Source organism: Dipodomys spectabilis, unplaced genomic scaffold (genome assembly GCF_019054845.1).
Source record: "Dipodomys spectabilis isolate Male_0828 unplaced genomic scaffold, ASM1905484v1 ptg000179l, whole genome shotgun sequence".
NCBI lineage: Eukaryota > Metazoa > Chordata > Mammalia > Rodentia > Heteromyidae > Dipodomys > Dipodomys spectabilis.
This window is the reverse complement of record NW_024870856.1, coordinates 4306040-4328380: the sequence shown is the minus strand read 5'-3', so window position 1 is coordinate 4328380 and position 22341 is coordinate 4306040. Positions and strand designations below refer to the sequence as shown.

At 38.7% G+C, this 22341-nt stretch overlaps 1 protein-coding gene across 1 annotated transcript in view; it reads right to left on the bottom strand.

Annotated features, from left to right (window-relative positions):
• The window catches only part of Dnah5 (dynein axonemal heavy chain 5), a 193492-nt gene that overhangs the window by 63277 nt on the left and 107874 nt on the right, over positions 1-22341 (bottom strand). Inside the window, exons 46-54 of the mRNA XM_042695192.1 lie at positions 19149-19271; positions 18751-18964; positions 17235-17458; positions 15048-15246; positions 12663-12835; positions 10803-10933; positions 7066-7219; positions 6171-6438; positions 2288-2519 (exon numbers count right to left, since the gene is read on the bottom strand). Coding sequence (XP_042551126.1) covers positions 2288-2519; positions 6171-6438; positions 7066-7219; positions 10803-10933; positions 12663-12835; positions 15048-15246; positions 17235-17458; positions 18751-18964; positions 19149-19271 — 1718 coding nt within the window. The remainder of the gene's footprint in view (positions 1-2287; positions 2520-6170; positions 6439-7065; positions 7220-10802; positions 10934-12662; positions 12836-15047; positions 15247-17234; positions 17459-18750; positions 18965-19148; positions 19272-22341) is intronic.

Below are 22341 nucleotides of genomic sequence, written 5' to 3'. Positions count from 1 at the left end.
AATCAAAACAACATTGAGATACCACCTTACCCCAGTTAGAATGGCTATAATCAAGAACTCTAATAGCAACAGATGCTGGAGGGGATGTGGACAGAAGGGAACCTTACTGCATTGTTGGTGAGAGGGTAAACTTGTTCAACCACTTTGGAAAGCAGTATGGAGGTTCCTCAAAAGACTCCACATAGAGCTCTCCTATGACCCAGCAATCCCACTTTTGGGCATTTACCCAAATAATTACAAACAAGGCCACACTAAAGCTACCAGTACCACTATGTTTATTGCAGCATTATTTACCATAGCTAAGATATGGAACCAACCCAGATCCCCTCAGTAGATGAATGGATCGAGAAAACGTGGTATATATACACAATGGAATTCTATGCCTCCATCAGAAAGAATGTCATTGCCCCATTTGTTAGGAAATGGATGACTTGGAAAAAAATATATTAAGTGAAGTAAGCCAGGCCCAAAGAAACTTCGGTCCCATGGTTTCCCTTATTTGAAATAACTAGTATATGTCTGAGTCAAGCAGAAAAGGCCAGATAACTTGATGTTAGGGAAATGAACCCTAAGATATGTATTCAAATGTTTTTTTTTCTTTCAGGTGATTGTTCCTAACACATTTATAAGATTATTTCTTTGTTGCTTTGTATGTCTCTCCCCCATGGTATAACCCCTGCTTTCACTGTATTTGAGGTTGGTATAATGTGTGGAGAGGAAGGGAAAAAACAAATCATTTAAACAGGGATACAGGTGGATCCATTGCAACAATGAGATGTACAAGTCGTTATGTGGAAAACCGAATTTTACAACTTTGGTAAGGGGGGAGGAGGACTGGGTCGGGGGGGGGGGAGGGGGCGGGCAGGGGGAGGCTGAGAAGGGATGGGAAGGGGAAACAAAGGAGGAGGCTACAATTCTGGTAAGAAATGTACTCATTATCTTGCCCATGTAATTGTAACTCCTCTGTACAGTAGTTTCACAATAAAAAAAAAGAAAAAAAAAGATGTGTATTCATTATCTTGCCCATGTAATTCTAACCCCTCTGTACTTTTATTTTCACAATAAAAGAAAAGAAAAGAAAAAGAAATACTAGGAAGAAAGAAACAAATTAAATATCATAACAGCTCCCGGGGGGAACGAGGTCCCTGTGTGAGGCTGACATGGTGAGTTTAAGGGCTGGAAGGTTTCAGATTCGGTTAGTCCAAACACCCACTCAGGTATCCTTGACAAGACAACCCTAGCTGATTCTGGATACATTCAGGCAGAAATGTTGAATGTTGAAGAAAACTAACAGAGTGGACAGTAAACTGTGGGACTCACTTTGAGGAAGCAAAACATTGATTCTGCAAGGAACAAGCAGCCACCCAGGCTGCGTCTAACCTGTCACTCAGAGGGGAGCAGGAGAGGAGGAAGGAGGGAATATTTGAGCTCTTCATTCCTTTCCTTAAGTATTCTGAGGGTTATATCATTTGATATCATCAAGGTATCAGGGCATATGAGACTAGGCAGCAGTTTATTCTATGGGGCAACAATAAATCCCCTAAGTACCACAGAACACTCCTTCAAACAGGCTCAGAAAGATTTTATCTCTGTCTGTCTGTCTGTCTGTCTGTCTCTGTCTGTCTCTCTGTCTCTGTCTCTTTCTCTGTCTCTGTCTCTGTCTCTCTCTGTCTCTCTCTCTCTCTCTCTCTCTCTCTCTCTCTCTGTCACTCTCCTTTTTTCGCAGTAATGGAGTTTGAACTCAGAACTCCACAATCGCTCAGCAGGAAATCTCCCACTTGAGCCACATCTTCAGCACTTACTTTTGCCATAGTTATTATTTACCTACCTAGAGTCTCTCATTTTTTCCCAGAACTAGCCTCAGACTTCAGTCCTCCTACCTATACCTCCCATACAACGAGGATTACAGGTGTGTACACCACTGTGTGTATGGATTCTCGGTTGAGATGAGGATGTCACTAAATGTCAAATCATGGTCTTCCTGACCTTCACCCTCTGAGCAGCAGGGTCGTACAATCCACAGGCATAGCTTAGAAGGGGATTTCTTACAGTGAGTACTATTGAAATTGGGGCTGGGCAATTCTTTCCTGGTGGGGGGGGGGGGGGAATCTTTCCCGCACAGTGAGGTTTTAACAACCTTCCTGGGCACATTTAGATGCCAATCATATTCCCCAAACACTACACCAGTTATGACCAACAACCATGTCTCTAGTCATGGCAAAATGTCCATGATGGGCAGTTCAGGCTGACTGCTTTAAAGTAACTCTGACTTGAACTTCACACTTACCTATCTGCCAGGGTTTGCACTTCCACGTGCTTTTCTGCATAGATGAACTTATAGCCCTGAATAAAGGAGAGGTATGATTTGGGCGTCACGTGGGTAGAACGTCGGAATCTCTGGAAATAATCGACACACTTCTCAGCCACGCCATCCTGAAAGGAGCCCATACACTGCACAACCTCCTTCTTAGTTTCCAAGCTGCAGTCAATCTCATAGGAAGAGAGGAAGTGTTCGGACACTAGGAAGAATAAAGACAACAGAACCTGAAACTGGGGCAAGAATCGCCATTTTCAAGGTCACCTGGATATTTGTTAAAGACTTCAACATTCCTGGAACTGAATTCTGTGCTTGTAGATCTAGTTAGGTAGATCTAGATCAGCACGTTTGACCCCAGACCTGAAACAGCAACAATTTGATTTTTTCCTTCACATATAAAACTATGGCAGATTTTAAGCCTCTCGCCATTACTGCAGAGTAATCTCCTCCACACAGCTGCAGCTTCTGGGCGGAAGCCAGGCTGTGATACGATTTACATAAGGACAAATGTGATATAAGTAAATTGGACCTCAGTGTGCACCTGGCACTCTTATTAAACAATCCCATTTGTTTTTTGGTTTATTTTTTTTTACTCAGACCCTGCAGTCCCTTACTGCAGTCCCTAATCTGCAACTGCATTTGGCATGTGCAAATGTGCATCCATACATTGCTGTATTACTAAATATTTTAATGCCCATGTCATCCTTGTTCTTAAGCGCAGCAGTGGCCTGTGATCAGTTCTAATTTCAGAATCCTTTAGATATATTTGGGTAAAACTCTTCTGTTAGAGGCATTTACCTTTCCCACAATGCCTAAGAGTGGAGCAGTTCTGAGGGTGCACTTCCTGTTATAAGACTCCAGTGGAGCCACTCTTTGGAACAATTAACCTACAGTTGAACACAGTGAAGGCCAGGAAGCTGAAACGTGTTTGCTCTGAGGGGGTGGAACTTATGGGGAGGTACTACAGAAAAATGGAGAAGGGCGTGGTGGGTGAATACAGTGAGAGTATTCAATGTACACAGGTGAAAAGTGGAGCCATGTAAGAGGAGGGGATGGCGGGGTTGGGAGAGAAGGAAAGGAGATGATGGAAGAAGGGGTGGCATCCACCAACATGAATTGTGCACATCTGCAGACATGGCAAATTGAAATCCCTTAGAGAAGAAAGAGAAAGCCATAACGTAAGAACCCATCAATGGCTCTATATCCGTATGTATTCACATGTTATGCCCACTACATATCCATCCCGGGATAAGTGCCACAGCACGAAAGCGAAATACGAAACTTGATCTCAACCCCATGGAGTGTACACTCTAGTTAAAATTGTCATGGCCAAAAAATTCTTTTTAAATTATTGTAACCATTTTTATGTATCTCAGCAGAATTCATGTTTGAAGGTGTGTGTGTGTGTGTGTGTGTGTGTGTGTGTGTGTGTGTGTGTGTGTGTGTGTGTGTGTGTGTTATAAATAGGGAGCAATATAAGGACCTGGAAAGATTTAAGCACAAAACAATGTGATTGGGTTTGTATCTTTACCATTATTCTGTTAGCAATGTAAAAGACTGAAAGGCAGGTGACAAAAGGGAGAGAGCTCATTACAAAGCTATTTGGGTTTTCTCATGGTACAACAATGATGGCTTGGCATAGGACTTCAGTAAAAAGAAAGAGATTCTGCCAATATTTAGGATATGTAATTGCCATGACTTCAAAGCAGATTAGATTTTAGAGTTGAAGGAAGAATAAATGTTTAAAGGAAAGAAAAGGGTTGTCTAGTTTGATGGACACTGGTGGCACCCTAGAGACAGTACCAGTTTAGTTCCAGATACTTTAAGTTTAAGGACTCTGTGAGAGATTCCTGAAGAAGAATCATATAGGCAAGTGAATACATAGATTCTGAGCCAGCCAACAGACCAAATTGAAAATAAGAATTAATGGGGTGTACCAGTCAAGAGTTGTAGATGCCCTCTCCTTGGGAAAGAATCTAGAGATGAGAAACACATCTCCTTGCCCTTCAGTATGGTGACTCAATAAATGCCAAGTGCAAGAAATATGTTTTCAATAAATGAAAAATAGATTCATGCATGAAGATCAAGCCACTCCCTAGTTACTGTTAGTACAGAAGAGAAATTGTCCGTGGCTCTGTGAAAGCTCGGACTGGGTCAGTGAAATGAGATTTAAAAGAAAAGGTCAGGGCTATGAGAAATTAACAAAAAGAATGAGCGATAATTTAGAAAGGATGAGTGAAATAGATATTAAATACAAAGAGCTCTGTTTCAAAGTGAATCATCTTAATCAAGGTATATTACAGTATTTATCACCTGGTATTGCTAATTTTACTATTAATTAGACCTTCCATTGCATTTCACAAAATACCTACACACGGATTATCCTACTTTCTAGTAAACCTTAATAACACAGCTCTGAAATACTATTGTTGCTGCTCTATATGCATTTCCCACCTCAAGAAATGTTTAACTCATACTGCTAGTTTCATTTAAATTTTAAGGGGTCTTAAAAAATTTAAATCATGGGTCTGTTTGCAAGCTTCTAAGACAAGGAAAAAACTGTGCTGTGCGTTTGCACTGGAGACATGTTAAAACCTTCTGGGTTTAAGAGTCACATATTGGGAAAACATTATTGTCAACAGCACTGTGCCAACAACATTTGTTCTTCCCCAAAAGTAAGTTTATTAAACAAAAACAAAAACAGTAAAGTGCTAGATACCAATCATTTACACATATATGTACATATGTTAATAGCTAATAGATATCTAGACAGACAATAAACTGATAGGTAGATAAATAAATGAATAGATAGGTAGGTAGATAAAGATAAACTGACCTAGATCCTAACTATAGTATTGATCCTACCCCAGTACTGATTTCTTTCCACTTCTGACATATCCATCTCCAGTTTCTCTATCCCTAAAGGCAGTAGATATGTATACCATCATCATCTTAACACAGGGTACCACAGAACTTGAGCGGACAAGGTTGAGATGGCCAGAGTGGTGGAAATGAGAAGATGAGGGTCCATAGCTCCTCCTCTCCTCCCTCCTACCTTTCCTGCTTTATCTAGTAGGAATACCTATCAAGCCTTACTGGAAAATAAGTCTCTTCAGCTTAAAAATACATAACCATTAACAAAAGGTATGAAAACTACCAGATCAGGCTCCGCAGTGGTTCTGAAACTGTCGTTCAGGGTTGAAATTTGACTGCCTGCAGCCTTTATAATAGCCACAGATGGTCCCACCAAAATTTGAAAATTAAAAATACCCCAACAAGCTCTGATAGCTCCAGTACTACTTAAATGCTCCAACTTCATCACAAGTTAACAAAACACGAAGCTTTCGTGGGATGGGCAATTCAACAGAAGAGACAGCAAGACTCGCATCAGAGAAGCCCTTCTGCCAAGGACAAAAGCCATCAGAGGAGTTCTGAATAAGGTTCTTCTTGATTTACAGTACCACAGCAACTAGACAAGAGTGCTCGAGGAACACCTGGTTTTAACCGTGCTGGGGTTGGCAAGCACACTTAAAAAGAACTGTGAGCTTCACCTCAGTGCCTTCCCGTGGCACCCAGAAACTGCTGGGGATGCAACTGAGCCAAAGCGTGCAAATATCATTGAAATACTCAAACCCTCAACATTAACTCAGGGGGTACAAAGTGAAGATCTCACTCTCTGACAATCACACTCTGGGAAAAATTAGCTGCCAAGTTAAAAAGAGCAACATCTTGTAGGAAAAAAAATAATAAATTCTTTGAACAGCAGATGAAGAGAGCTGGCTCTTCTCCATGCGGAGACAGAATGTGAATGAATAAATCAACACAGTGAACCAGATATTTCCATCACACTAACCAGCAACTAAGGCATCCTTCGGCCACTGGCTGAACCAGTCGATCGTACATCCTGAAATAAGGGCAGGGAACTTCAAAGCTCGGTTTCTAAATTTCTCCCCCACTGGTGAAAAGCAGAGCACAATATGTAGATTCTGTCGCACGCGACTCATGAAATACTCATACAAATTTTCATTGGTGGGAGGGCGTCTAGGATATTCTTTTTTCATGACTGATGTCAGATCACTGTTAATTTCATCAATTTCATCACGGGCAAAGAGGTTGGAGACCTTCAAAAGAAATAGAGGAATTCACACATACGAAACAAATTAAAACCTACCACTTAATAGGTACAATGCCCTTTCTCTATTTGTGTACTTATATAAATAATAAAGTTTTCAGGATGCAATGTACCACATTTAAAAATACATAGATAGTCCTATCATTTATCACAGTCACGACCCTTGAGGAGGGCAAAATGGTATCCTATCTCATTAGCTTTCTTTCTAACCTCTCTTTTTTTTCCATTTGTCATCTTGAGCAATAATTCTTTGAGGGTTTTAAATGCTTAGCTCTAGATTTTCCAGTGAATTTTTATTCTTCAAAACTCCCCTACCAAAAGGCATTGTTTACTTAATCAAAAAGAACAATAACAGATGGAGAGAGAGAGGCTGGGTGAATCGAGTCCTAATACTCAATATATACTGGTCCTATACTCAATATACCTGGTCCCTGGAGGTGATGGGTGGGCCACATAAGAAAGGAGAAGAATGATGGAAGGGGTGATACTGGTCCAGATGCAGTATACTCATGCATTGACTTGTTGACCTGAAACCCATCTGTGCAACTACATGAACAATGATAATAAATAAATTATGAAAGCATAAAAACCAACACATGAACAAGTGGGCTCCTACCTCACCCGATGACAGGACATTATTCATATATTCCAAAAACGACTCATCTTTAATCTCATTGTCTGTGAAAATGAAGGTGATTCCTCTTCCTTGCTGACCAGCTGTCCGGTACAAAACCTTCAGGTCTTCCATCAGATTGGGTGTGTTGTAGGACCTAGAGGATCACTGTCATTATGGCATCAGATAGAATATCTTGGGAAGCAAACATACCAATGTTTTATGCTTTATTGGGCAAGTTCAAGGCGGGGTGGGGGGGAGGAGGAGGAAGTAGACCATGGAAGGGAGGAAAGGAGAAAATGCAGTCATAAAATTCAAGGTATATTCAATGCATATAAAAATCAACAAAATTGAGGGTTGGAGGGAGGGAAAGTAGGAGAAAATTGAGTTACTTATGTAACTGAAACCCCTCTGTACATTACCTTGACAATTAAAAAGAATCGACAAAATTGAGGGAAGGTTGGGAAGGGAGGGATGAGGGAGCATCATGAAAGTGATGTTCAAGACGCACTGTATTCATAGCCTGCTTGGTTGAATAGAAACTCTTTTGTACAACTCCTTATTGACAATTTTTTTTAAGTCAGCCTGAACAAAATATAATTTCTTATCATAAGCAAACATCATATGAATGTAAAAGCCATTTCTCATTTTGAAAATGTGCTGACAATGATATTTGTTAGAAATGATCATTAGAAGATTTATGAAGCACTCATCTGTAACTGGTATTATTGAAAGCATCTCTGAGAAATGAAACAAAAGTAAACTCAAGCTTTCATTCTATGAAGAGAAGAGATGCCCTGTTATAAATGATCCCTAACATTATTCTTGTACACGGAACTCTGAATTCCACATAAAAGTTTTCTGAGACATCAGTATACTGTAGCAGAATACAGCTGTAGCTGGAAACATGAAATAAATCCCACCACAAATCTGCTTTCACTTTGTATGTCCCTCCCCCAAAGTATAACCCATACTTTCACTGTATTTGATGTTGGTATAATTTGTGGAGGGGAAGGGAAAAAAACAAAAATCATTTAACTAGGGATACAGGTGGACCCATTGCAACAATGAGATGTACAAGTCGTTATGTCGAAAAACAAACTTAACAACTTTGGTGGAGGATAGGGGGAGGTATGGGGGGAGTGGAGGAGGCTGGGAAGGGATGGGAAGGAGAAACAGCGAGGAGGCAATGATGCTTGATAAGAAATGTACTTGTTATCTTGTCCATGTAATTGTAACTCCTCTGTACGATATTCTTACAATAAAAAAGTAAAAAAAAAATCTGCTTTTACTCCTCAAAGTGATCTCTAGATGGAAGTTAACCTATAATCAAGAAATGTTAGAGAAGTATCAAAACAGTAGTCTATAACTACCAGAAGTATAAATGAAAATATTTCAGTTCTAGAGACTCACATTTATTAAATTGTCATTTCTCTTTTGTGTCATTAAAAACTTAGAAAAAAAAAAAAAGAAAGAAACTTTCTTAAAAATTCAAGCCCCACAACTGACAAAAAAAAAAACCCTGAAAATCCAGAACACAGAGACAAAGAGCTGTCTGATTTTCTAAAGCTACTAAAGGTACTATATTGTTCTATATCCTGTCTTTTATTTAAATCTATAAACTAAACTCTGTTTACAAATACCACAATTATGCATCGATGTTTCTAGAAGACTCCTATTTTTCGAGAAAAATAGAAGATAGATCTAGATCCAATGACTAGAACACAGACACAATTTACTCCTTTTGGGGGGCAGGCAGTACAGGGGGGAAGCTATCCCTGAGCCTTTGTGTTCACGGCTACCGTTCCATTCCTGGCATTTGGATCTTGATGCTTTTAATTGCAGATAAGAGTCTCAGGGACTTTCCTGCACAGGCTGACTTCAAAACTTGACCCTCAGATCTCACTCTCCTGAGTATCTAAGATTACAGACATGAGCCACCAGCACCTAGCCACAAAAGCACTTAAAAAATATAGCTCAACTCTGAAGCAAAAACACAAAGAAAAAATACTTTGTTCGGCTCCCACTGACAGGAAGAACATTTTTAGCCAGTTCCCCCTGTCTTAAGGGGCAACAGCCTCAAACAATGACCAGAATGATTCCAAGTGTGAGGTGCCTGCATTCCAGCCTGGGTCCCACAGCGGTGCAGAGACTAAAGGAGGCTGGCAGTCTCTTGAAGGTTGTGTGAAGGCCTTGCTTCTCCTTTCATTGGGAATGGATTATTCCCAGTATGGCAGGCAGGAAAACCAGATCATCACTGCAGGAGCTGCTGTGGGGTGTGTTTCCTGAGGCATTACAATGCACTAGAAGCGGCACTAGACTAGACACTAGTTTTACTGGCAAAATCTTGCAACCAGGTTTTGGCTCTGTCTCAGACATCAGGCTGAAGTTCAGCTGCATAGTGGACTATCCCTCCTGATCTCAAACCCCCCTCACCCCCCAAATTCTTCAGAACACCAAATTAGCTCATTCATGTAAAAGTGCTTTGGAAACAATTAAGCTCTTATACCAAATAAGGGAACAAAATCTGAGTCCAATTCTTATTTTGCGCAGGTTCAATCCACAAACTGCAAATGGTATTTCTGTGTGTCCTGGTACTTGAATAAAGCAGAAATCTTTCAGTTAATTCTCCCTCAAGAGCCAGGCACTGGTGGCTCATGCCTGTAATCTGAACTACTCAGGAGGCTGTGATCTGAGGATTATGAAACTCTTATCTCCAATGAACCACCAGAAAACTAGAAGTGGCACTGTGGATCACAGTGGTAGATTAATTTCTCAGCGACAGAGCCCAGGCCCTGAACTCAAGCTCTACTGACAAAAAAGGGTGGAGGGGGTGGGCCTAGTGGGAGGCAGTTAAGGCATTGGGAGAGGGGGTGTTTCCTGGAAGCTGATATTGGGACCCTGGCATTCAATCTGTCTTTTTTCTCTTACCAGTTGCCACAAGGTGAGCATCTTTGCTCATGACCCATCCCTCACTCTGACATTCAGCCTCGCCACAGGTCCAGAACTATGGAGCTATCCAGACACAGGCTGAAGCCTTTGAAACTGGGAGGTAAACTAAAGCTTTCCTCTTTTTATATTCATTATCTCAGATATAAAAAGCTGACTATCATAGCCTGTTCCCCTAGGCAGCACTGGGAACAGAGTCTGCATACAATAAATATTTTGAAGTGTCTGGATGAGTAAATCAATGCAAAAATGTTTCCCCTATTTTTCTCCTGTATTAGCTTTGAAATCTGCATTATCACTCAGAAGAGCAAATATCTTCTAAAATGCAACAAAAAAAAAGAGTGCATGTGAAGTTCCTGTTGCATATAGCAGAACAACAACCAGGGAGAAATGTCTCAAAAGCAGGTTATTCATGTGAACTATTCACACTCTGTGGAGAAGGTTGAAAGGAGAAACTACATCAACGTTCCAGAAGGAAGAAACCACTGGCTCTTAATGATGATAAGAAAAATACATGCTTAACTTCAGGTGACCTCTGGGAACCATCTTTCAAAATCCATTTTAGGTGAAAGTATAAGCTTGCTTGCTTTTTTTTTTTTTGGGTCCGGTTGTGGGGCCTGAACTCTGGGCCTGGGCGCTGTCCCTCAGCTCTTCAGCTCAAGGCTAGTGCTCTACCACTTGAGCCACAGCACCACTTCCAGCTTTTTTCTTTTTTTGCTTATGTGTTGTGGAGGAATTGAACCCAGGGCCTCAGGCATGCAAGGCAAGCACTCTACCACTGAGCCACCTACCTTGTCAGAGTGACCTGGAAAGAAGTGTAGCCAGCGATGAAGGAAGCCAACCTGGTCAGGCTCTGCTTCCCTGACCCGCCCACCCCAACCAGGAGGGCGTTTCCCCTGGGCATCCGGATCACTCGAGAAATCTATAGCAGGGAAACAGAAAGAGTAGTCAGCTTTCCACCTGTAAATACCCCATCTTCCCTCTGTATTCAATGTAAGAGTGAGGCCCTGTGGAAACCACGGGCGTCTCAAAATCAGATTTCAGCCATCCGCTGGTGGAAGGAATGGGGAAATTTCTGAAATACAGCACAGTGCGCAGGCACAAGTCAGGGTGGGAACTGTGGGGCATATTAAGGAGCCCAGGAACAGCAAATGAGAAAGGTCAGCACACAGTCCATGATGTGACTGGCTCTGTTTCTGAGAAGATAAAGAAAAAGGACTTTGAGGTATGCTTTAAGTTTTGCATTGAAATGCCCTTTTCATTCAAAAACAGACTCTTCTTCTTCATGAATTCACCATTAGCATTACTCATTTCGAGTTTTTAACCTTCCTTTTAATTATCAAATATGGCTGAAAATCTACTCTTCATGAACACTGAACTTCTAACTGACTACAAAACTGCTATTTGTTGTTTGGCTTGGAAAGACTTTGTGATTCAGTATAAATCAATGTCTCAGTTGTCAGGCTAAGCACCTTTGTAATAAGAGGTCCAACCCCAAAGCATCCCCTCTATCTTCCTCTTTCTACCAGACTCAATGCAGCCTTACATACATATTTTCCTTGCCCTCTTCCCTAGAACGAACAAAAGCAGGTAGGCAACCTCCATTTTCACATGGAAGCTCTCAAACCCTTCCAGTTCTAAGATCCAATAAGAGGATCTAAGATTTCCAGAGGAAACATTTTTATGAGATGATTCTTCATGTAAAGGAAGTTAACCTCAAACTGCCTCCTTTCTAACTGAAAGGATATAATCTGAAAAAAGCAACCGTGGTCAACAAAGGAAGAATATCAACAGTGGACTTCGCATGACATATCTAATCGCATATCTAAGTCACATTAGTTATTAAGTAAACGAATATATTTCACTTCCAACATTGATGGCCAATTTATCCTAAAAAGTAGATACTGTAATGAAACTAGGAGAGAACTTTCCCAGTAGACATCATTTCAATCAAATTTTCATCTGCTCAAAGTGTTTCTGCCCTGGTTTTAAATGATCATTTTCAATTATTGTAAAATACCCATAACCAAATTTATTATCATAAATACTATGAAGTGTATAGTTTAATACTATTAGATAGTGGGTTTTTTTTTTCATCTTGGAGAACTGAGACTACAAATTCACCCATTCACCACCAATTCCTAGTTAGTTCCCTCCTCCACCCCGCCCCTAGACATCTACACTCGGCTTGATGAGTTGGTCGTTTTGAATCCTCTATGTACCCAGCGTGAACTGGATCCTACAGCATTTGCCTGGCCGGCTTCTTTCACTTAGCTCAATGTCTTCAAGGCTATGCACTCCTTTTATAGTGATATTGATTACATGACTTTTTCAAACATGGCAGCCTTCTCCTAGGTTTTGAACTCGAATATCAACCACATTTATCCCATGCAGTAAAATCACGGAGCTGGAAATAATATAGAATGCTGAATGAAATTAGCACATCACACACTGGAAGTGCGCATGCTCTTATTTTAAACTTATAAGGTGTGACCTGATACATTCGGTGTGGAAATAAAACTGGAATATAGCCTTGCATTTGCTTTAAAATTCATGTGCTTCCAGGAGATGAAAAGAAAGTAGGAGGGGTATGTGGTATGATAGCAAGCATCAATCACACTTGGACATGTTTCTGGGCAAAGCCACTGTACCTTCACTAAGTGGATCATGGCGTCGGCGAAGAACACCATATCCATGCCAGCGCCACGGACACTCTCATTGTACAGTTGCAGGAACATGTTCAGACGCTCTCTCAGGTGATCAAAGGATTCAATTGGTTCGTAAATTTTGGGCATTTCAGCATCTGTCTCCTCGGGTGTTTCTCCTTTGGTAAGGAAGAAGAATCTATTTAGCTTCTTCACATTCCTGGACTTCACCACTAACTTCAACACTTGTGTCTCTGTAATTCAATGTTGCATAACATCAATTTCCAATACAATGTTATATTATGTACGTTTAGGGGGAAAAAAGAAGGAAGTGGTAAAAAGCATTAGGATTTTTGTGATTCTATGTAAGCCTAGTTCTTTCTGGTCTAGAAGAAGCCAATTTCACGTGATACTGTGTTCACTGAATTTAGTCACAACCCACAATTGACCAAAGTTTCTCCCAGAGATATGAGTTTAATGGTTGAAATGAAAGTCAAAAGTACAGGCAGAGTTAATGTCAAAATCACAAGGAAGGTCAAGCATCACATGACTTTTAAATAAAATTATAAAGGAAAAGGTCATTATACTTTCCCAGAATAGTATTATGATTGAGAAATTCTAAGTTAATTGTGAAAACAGAAGTAAATTTTAGGAAATGAAAGGGAAAGGTTAAGAAAAAATAGTTTCTTAAATAAACATTGCATTATGTCACTGGAAAAGTGAATTGAAATCAAAAGACTGTTTAAAAGTCTAAAGCTCATGATACACAGACTTAATACTTTTTCAACATGAACTATAAAGATTAATGCCAATAGTGCTATATAAATTCACTGTCAGTTGTACTTACAATTTGAAAAAGTGATACTGCAATTTAATATACCAAAAAATAACTTAAAAATTCACTGGGTAACAGAAGAGTAAGTAGATTTTCCAAATCTTACAGTACGTAGTTATCTTAAGTGACCTAGTCAATATAATCAACCTCTTTATGACAAAACAGGGATTCTGGCTTATTTGCAAAGCTCTCCCTCATCAAGCTTCAATACTCACAACGTGTTCATCCATACTCAATTCAAGCTTGGAAAAGCAAAATGGTTTAAAGTCACAGAAGATTATAAGTTCCACTCTGAAATCTGTCCTGTCCCCTAAGGTTAGGCTTTATTCCTTGAAAATCACAACCTATTAATTCTCCTTCTAAATTAGAGAAAATAAAATACAAGGAAGTATAATAGATAAATGCAACAGATAAATTCTAATTATTTTGTGTCCTTATGAGATTTTGTTATGTATTTGACTTAATATAAAATACATTTATTCACTTCTTTCTGATTACACAGCCAACAAAACATCACTTTGCAACTGTCAGTCCAAAATGTTTTATTTGTGTTTGTTTGTTTTGTGAGACAAGGTCCTATTCTGTAGTCCAATATGGCTTCAAACTTGATCCTCCTGCCTCAGCGTCCTGAATGCTAGGAGTACATGTGTGTCCCACCAAGCCTGGCACTCAGATAATTTTCACAAGTCATACATATTGTTACCCAAATTAATCAGAGACTGCCTGACCACTTGCAACCATTTTGAAGATGTAAATAGTAGGCACTTTAATATGCCTTTTAAATTATGAAAATTAACTTTAAGATTCAGTTACAGCTTTGGAAGAAGCTATTAAATGAAAGAATAATAATTCTCCAGGCCCAGTTATTTCTGAGGGTAAGTAATCAGAGCACTACCTCTTTTGATTAGAAAAGTCATAAATCACAATTTTTCATGGAACCATAAGCACAGAAGTTTGCCTTCATGTTATCTGGCTCTTTGTAATTATATTGTGTGGCTTCTTATAATTTGAAGGATTTTCTTTTTATTTTCAACATTCAGATGACCCTAATAACGATTCTTATTTTGGTATCTTTTAGTTGCTTGTAACTGTAGTAGTCCACAGATAGCCATGGGACTCCACAGATAATATTTTTATATATTTTATATATTTCTATATATTTTTATATATTTATTCCCCCACAGGACCCATAATGCACATATTCACCTTTCTATTTATATACATGAGAATGTATAATGTTCAGTGGTATCTAGCTAGTATGTACTGATTCCTTCCTCAAACATACCTCTGATAGTTTATACATCCTTAGGTACTTTCTTCTACTCTATCCTGCCTCCCTACTTTATTTAGAATAATAAGCACATTATTCATCTTTGAACTCCATGATCACTCATTTATCTACCCACGCTACATTTATTGGTGACCTATTTTGTCTCAGGCTTGTTTCAGTAGTTGGTTAGGCATAAACTCAACTTCAGGAAACTTCTGTCTTCCCCTTAGGAATCTCCTGTAGGAACACTGTTTAGAGAATTTCAAACTCTGCTTCAATAGTTTACCTGTAGCTTCAGGTGCGTCCCTCAAGAAATCCACAAAGTAAGAATCAATTCCACAATCCACCACAAGTTTTTTCTCTTCACCAAACTCCTCCTCTACCAAGTTAGCCAAAGCCTTATCAAACCAGGCCACATCAGCAGACACTGTGAAACGGTCAACGATCACACGCTTGCATTCATGTTTCCAAAGCTGTAACAGTTCCTGTTGATAATGTGATAAAATAAGTATTTGGGAATGATAGGAAAGTTAACCTGAGATTTTATAGAGAATCTATACTAAAAATGTAATACTTTTAAAAGTTAAGATTAATATTGATCAAGATGCATGGCACTTGTAAATTGAACTTATCTGTACAATTAATTACTTAAATATAAATATGATTTCTATATATAATATATATGACCATATATAATTTCTATATATAAATATAATTTTTACTTCAAATTAGTCTCATTCAATTATACTAATGGGAAAGTAGAATTTATTCTTTTGCAGTTCTCTAAATTTAAGCAAAATGCTTACACAAAACAATAAGTCACTCCAACCAGCAAACTCATATCCTCAGAAAGGTTTAGAGATTATGCTAAATGAGTCTTTTTTTTTTTCTGGTCCAGTCGTGGGGCCTGAACTCTGGGCCTGGGCGCTGTCCCTCAGCTCTTCAGCTCAAGGCTAGCGCTCTACCACTTGAGCCACAGCGCCACTTCTGGCTTTTTTCTTTTTGCTTATGTGGTGCTGAGGAATCGAACCCAGGGCCTCAGGCATGCAAGGCAAGCGCTCTACCACTGAGCCACCTTCCCAGCCCTAAATGAGTCTTTTTTGATACATACTTTTATGGTGGACAAAACACAATTATCTGAACAGAGAAATCACCCTGTCTGGGTGAAACACGGCCCAAAGTTCACTGTATGTTGAGAAAATTGTGTTATACCTTTGGCACAATAGAAAAAAAAAAAGCTTGTCTTCTTCATTATTTGTTCCCAAAGACTAGTGGAAATTCTTTACCTTGATTAATGATTGTAGCTTAGATACTATATAACTAATGATTAAATGCTGTTGGGAGGCTAGGGTAGCAAAGTACAGTGGAATATGCTCAACAGTTCCATTAAGACAGAAGTTTATTATGATTCAATTGCTGGGATTGTTTATGCTGATTTGAAATACACATCAAAAAGGAGAAATTGGCTATCCAGATACTGGATAATATTTAAGAATCACATTCTACAATTCTGTGAATTCATTAATAGTATTGAAGAAAACCTCAACTTAAAAATATCCACTGATACTAAGCTGTCTCTCAATTCTCTGTTATAGAACTGTGAGTTTTCCTCATTAACGTCTACTCTTCAAAAGTTAGCAAGTTATCTATTTATGAACATCTGGAGCAGAGCTGAAGAGTTTTTCAAAGGTCAACATTTGATGTGCTTGATGACATTTTATTGTTTAATGACCTTTTGTTAATAATTCAATGCTCTAAATGATGGGAGAAGTCCCCCATACCCCTCTGGTCACCTACCACCTCAGCTCAAGAGAGGCTGGAAAAGAGGCCAAATTGGCTTTAGCCAACCACCATGCTTTGCAGGGGGACAAAGGCAGATTGGATTTTCAGCACAGCACTCTTACGTCTAGTGGAATTCTTATAACACTGAGAGCACCCTGTTCAGTACACAGACAAATGCTTATTATTTTATTAAATGAATTTTCAACTCTGCTGCTTCTTTTATATTTTTAACAGCATGGAAAATTATTTGAGTGTATCTAGTTATACGAACCAGATCATGGATGGTTAACAAGAAATGGTTTCTTTCATTCTGACTGTTTATTTACAGACATAATTACATGTTTAGTTTAAAAAGTCAAACTTAAAATATGAAGACTAATAATATCACAGTATACAAAAATATAATGAAAATGAATTGGTTTTTTTTTATTTTAGAATTATAAATAATTGTGTATATTATTTCCTTAAATATATGTCTAGAATAATTGGAACTTATGTTTTCATACATATTTACTTTTCCCCTCATTCATGATAGCTGATGACCAATGAAGAAACGTATATGCATGCTGAAGAGCCCTAAAATGCTTTTTGCAATTCACATAAAAGTCAAAACTAGTAAAAAAAAAAAAAAATCTAGGTGGTAGGATAAATGGCACTGTTACTTCATTTTTCTCTATGAAATATCGCTTACATCTGGTTCTTTGATGACCTCTGAAGTGGTGTTCAGCATTCCCTGCCAGATCCTGGAAAGATCTCGAAGGTTGAACACATAGTGGAACTTGGCAGGTGTGGGGAGCATCTTAACCTTGGTCTTCTGCCACAGGCAACGGGTCAGCGGTACCAATTTCATGACAGCATCTCTCACTTCCTCTGAGAAACCCCGCTGGGTACAGTAATGGCCAACTCCAATCACTCCTGCAAAGGGAGTAGATCATAACATTTTGACTCATCAATCAAAGAAATTCAGTTAAGCTGAAAAGCACTACAATGCAGAATTTGAACAAATGCAATTATACATTATAACAGCCACATAAGAAAGAAAATTGAATTAATTTAAGTAATCAGTGAATTAAATTTATTTAAGTTAGCATTCATATTACTAAACATTGAATAGATGCTACTGAAAGAGTGAATTTATGATCCGCTGATAGAGCTCTTGCCTAGCATGCACAAGGCCCAGGATTCTAACCCCAGCACTATAAGGAAGACGTAGAGAGAAGGAAGGAGAGAGAGAGGATAAGACAAAGGGAGCCACTATTACTAAAAACTCTACCTACATTCAATATAATTAAATGAGCAGCGATGATACATTTATAAAGCTGATTTACAAAAATATGAAAACATATTTATAAAAAGACTTTGCCATTCTGCTGTTTCTTTTCTGTGCATTATTAAAAATCTGCATATAGTTATGTACAAAAATTCCCGACTTAAAGACTAATTAAAAACCACCATAGTCATTCTTTTGTACCCTCTTTACATTTCTTGAATTTAGATAGTTCAATTGTCATTTGGTTTCCAAATCTTGCCACTGCTGTGACTGGAGGCAGATTACTGCCACGCTCTCCTAGCCTGAGGGGACTAAGATGACATTTGCATCTGCCAGAAATTAATTAGAGTAGCCTTCATGAGTTTTTTCTCAATAGCAGTTTCAGAGAGTATAAGTTGATATCTCATAGGGAGTTGTTCACAAATTTCTATTTTTTCCACGAAGAAAATCATTCCAAAATCAATCATAAAGACATTTTCTTTATTGAGTTAAATATATATGGTTGTATATTAGGCTGATGGTCCTTAAAGTAAATTATCTTTGAAGCAAAACATATTTAATTGGCCAATAGCCAATTTAAATTCTGTCAATTCTGATAACCAGATGGGGGCAGTTACCTGCTCTGTGAACCACCATCCCTTTGGACAAAACTCTTATATGAGTTGCCTAAAAAAGCAGCAACATCTAGCTTTCACATAAAAGAACTGTATCTAGACATGCCATGAGGAAACCATCTCATCCCCAAATTCATTTCAACCTTAGTCTTCTTCCTGACATAAACTGTTGATAGTCACTTAAGTTAAATCAAGATACGTTGTATTCACAAACTGCTGTGTTAAATGGCCACTCCTTGGTACAACTCCTCCCTCTGAGAGGAGATTTTCTCCTGGGAACATGACCAGGTATTCTTCCATTCCCCGTGCCCCATCCATTTTACCAAAGATCTTGTCCATGGAGGCGTCCGAAGGCAAAGTGCAGTTAAATATGGAGAAGTGCCTCTTGAGTCTTTGGGGTATGTCATTGCGTCCACCCCCAGGATGGATCATGGCAGCCACGAACTGGATGTCCACCATGCTGGTAAACTCCCCAGGCTTCTCTAGGTTATAGAATCCATTTTGTTCCATCAGCTGTCGTACTATCTCGTTAGTAACCTAAGGAAGACAGCGTGCAAAGTTAAAATGCCCTGCATAGCCCTACACTCTTTGAATGCTCCAAAGGATGGATGAACATTGGAATTCAAGAATTGTAGGATATAACTGCACAAAGTGTTTACTCATCAAAAAAAAAAATCCATGCTCGATTAAAGAAATGAAATGCATAATAGGATCAATGTACCTGATCTCCCCATTCATTGATTATTGGCATATTCACATCATCAATAAATATAGTCATCTTCTTTCCTGCCGGAGGACCATAAGTTGTACCCATCCGTTTATCCACATAGCTCTCTATTGTCCTCTGTTAAATAAGAAGTCAACATAATAGACTGAGAAAGCTCTCTTGCATCATGGTCAATTACTAAAAAAGCAAGCAAAACAAAAGCCAAAACACTCACAGGAACAAAAATTTAGAAATCTTGAATTGACAAGAATTATTCAGATAAAGCCAGCCATGTCAAACACTTCCTAAAGCACCTAAACTATTTTTTATAATGTTTACAACCTTTGAAAATCTGTTTCACTTTAGGGGTAAATGAAGTTCTGATCAATGTAAAATCTGAATGTGATCAAATTCTTCTGTCCTTTCACGGGAGTTAATTTTGTCTTACGGTGTCCATACAGATGACACCGTAAACCCCCAGTACTGGAAGACCCCAGTCATGAAACCCTTATCCTAGAAATCAAAGATAAAGCTGAAAAGGGCTACTGCCTAAGAAGCTTCTTAAATCTGTTTCTTGAGCTGCATAGACCAAGGAGTATGAGCCTTGGAGAAGGAAGCCAACTGATGCCTGTAACCTCACCCAATCCAGGAAGATGCAATCACACCAAATGACTTCTCAGTCTCCAGGTTAGCATGGGAAAAGAACGAAGCCCACTCATGTCTCTGCCATCATTCCTACAGTCTGAAATTTACGTGGTAGAAGGAGAGACTCATTGTGTTCTCTTAAAAGCCTTCTTGTCAATGAAGAAAAGAACATTAAAACTGGCTGGAGAGACTTTAAAGGAGTAGGGAAGGTGGATGGGGAAGGATCTCAGATTCCTTCCATGGTATGATGATGTGATGTGGAAGTCAGTTAATCATTTACAATATATGTGGTGAGAGTCTAGCACAGAGGAGAAAACACAGAGGGCTTCAAGTCCTTAGCCTCTTCAAGCTCAAAATCCTAAAGCCTTCACACCATCCCTACAATGGTAGCAATGAACTCATACATCATTTCAAACCATGTTGGAGATGACATGTAAATACAGGAGAGAAAGTAAAGGTTTGCAGAGATCAAATGAATTGTCCTCCTATCTGAAAGTTTTATTTCATGATAAAGGGTAAACCAGTTAAAAATGATTTTTTAAATCAAGATCCAACTATAAAATCCACCAAGATGTAACAAAAAAGCAATATACATGTCCTTGGAAATCTTTGCAGTAATTGTAAACTGTAAGTTTCCATCGCCATTTTAATGAGTAATAACAAGTGATGTGAATTTTTTCATCATTTTAATGGAAAGATATGTAAATGTTTCACCGCTCATTCAATTACAAAACAACCCTCGCATGAAATACTATAACAGCAAAAAGAATTTCATATTCCTCTGACATAAAAACACACTGTTTAATGTTCTAGATTAAATTTAGCTCTGCTTTTCAATGAATTTAAATGCATAAACCAATTAATAATCTCCTGACAACCCCTGTAGCAAACCCAGGTCCTTCCCATTAATAGACATTCCTGTGTCTATTAATGAGAATTCTTAGGCATGTGAAGATTTTATGTCTCGTGGGGCTCTCAAAGAGATAAAAAGCCACAGGTGGGATAATTAGAATAATACATTTAGAGTTATACCTATACTTTATTTCCTTTTGTTATGGACCTAATCTCTTGGAAATGGCAGGAAATGACTAGGAAGCTTTCTATGTTATAAAGTGCTAAATTCTCCACCCCTGGCTCTTACACACACACAAACAAAGAAGGAGAAGGTAAAGCTGCTCTTAAGCTTGGAAGTTGAAACTTTCTTCTGGTTGTGGAATTGCTGTCTATTTACAATTGCCTAATGAATTTTCAGGTTTGGTAGGACCTGCCTGAAGGCCTGAAATACAATAGCTATATCTTCTATTGGGACATTTAGAAAAACTGTCCACTTAGATTGCTGTCTCTTACTGGACTTCAAACTTGGATAACCCATAGATAGCATCATAAAAATCAACATATCCAAATACTCTTTAAGTACTCTTCACAAAGTTTGCCATCTTCCCTTCCCACTGGTGGTTAACCTCAGATATTGATACCAATTAACTAACTGCTTAACCAAACATTTTTACAGCTAACATTGCTAAATTCATGATACTGTATGATACATTGCTTTTTAATATAAATTCTCCTCTCAAAACAATGATATACACTTGATCATTTATTTGTGTTTCTCACAAATGTTAACATTATAGCATCTCCAGTTGGTAGGTGATAGAAAACCCTATCACCCGTCAATGCTGCATACTTCTTTATATGTTATATAAAATATCTATGCTGCAGGACTATCTAGAATTATCTAGAATTCTCAATCTTCTCAAATAAATCAGTGGGTGGTTAGTATATGAGTTCCCATGTTAAAGGCTTGGTTCCCATAGCAATGGTACTGGAAGTGCTGTGGACCTTTACATATGGTCTTTGTGGAAGGTGGGAATACCCATGAAGAAGATGGGAGGACTCCAGTCTCTCAGTCTTGGTTTTCTTTCTGATCCATAATGTAAGTCATTTATTTTACCATGTTCTACTGCAAAGGGCCCAAAGCAATGAGATCACCCAGTGTTGGACTAGAAACTCTAGAGATGTAAGCCAAATAATTTGCAATGTTACTTTGGCTATCATGACATAAAGTTAACTAATAAAACTGTCTAATGACCCTTCCACATATTCTTCACAAGCTTTCTTCTGTGTTCCTACCTCATCTCCTGACAGTGTAGTGTGAACCGTCATGCAGTTAAGAAAGCCAAGTAGGTCTATTCATTTCTCTTAATTATTATCTTTCCTCTCAAGATGTCTGGAATGCAGGCACCCTGTGTATCTTACTTCTCTTTGCATCCTCAGTGCCATGAAAGTGTCTAGTACTATATATTTGTCAGTAAATATGTGACACATGAGTAAATAAATACAAGAAACCAGTGTCATCTTTGACTTTCCTCTCTCCTTCTCTCCCAACAGTATCTTCTCCTCCAACAGTATCTATTCAGCTGATCACAAGTCCCATCAATTCACTCTTTAGACACCATGCTGATGCATCTCTGTTCAGTTCCACACTCACTTCTATATTATGGTCAAGCCCAACCTCCCATTGAGAAACCAATGCAACTGTCTACTCTTGGGTCTCTCCAGTTAC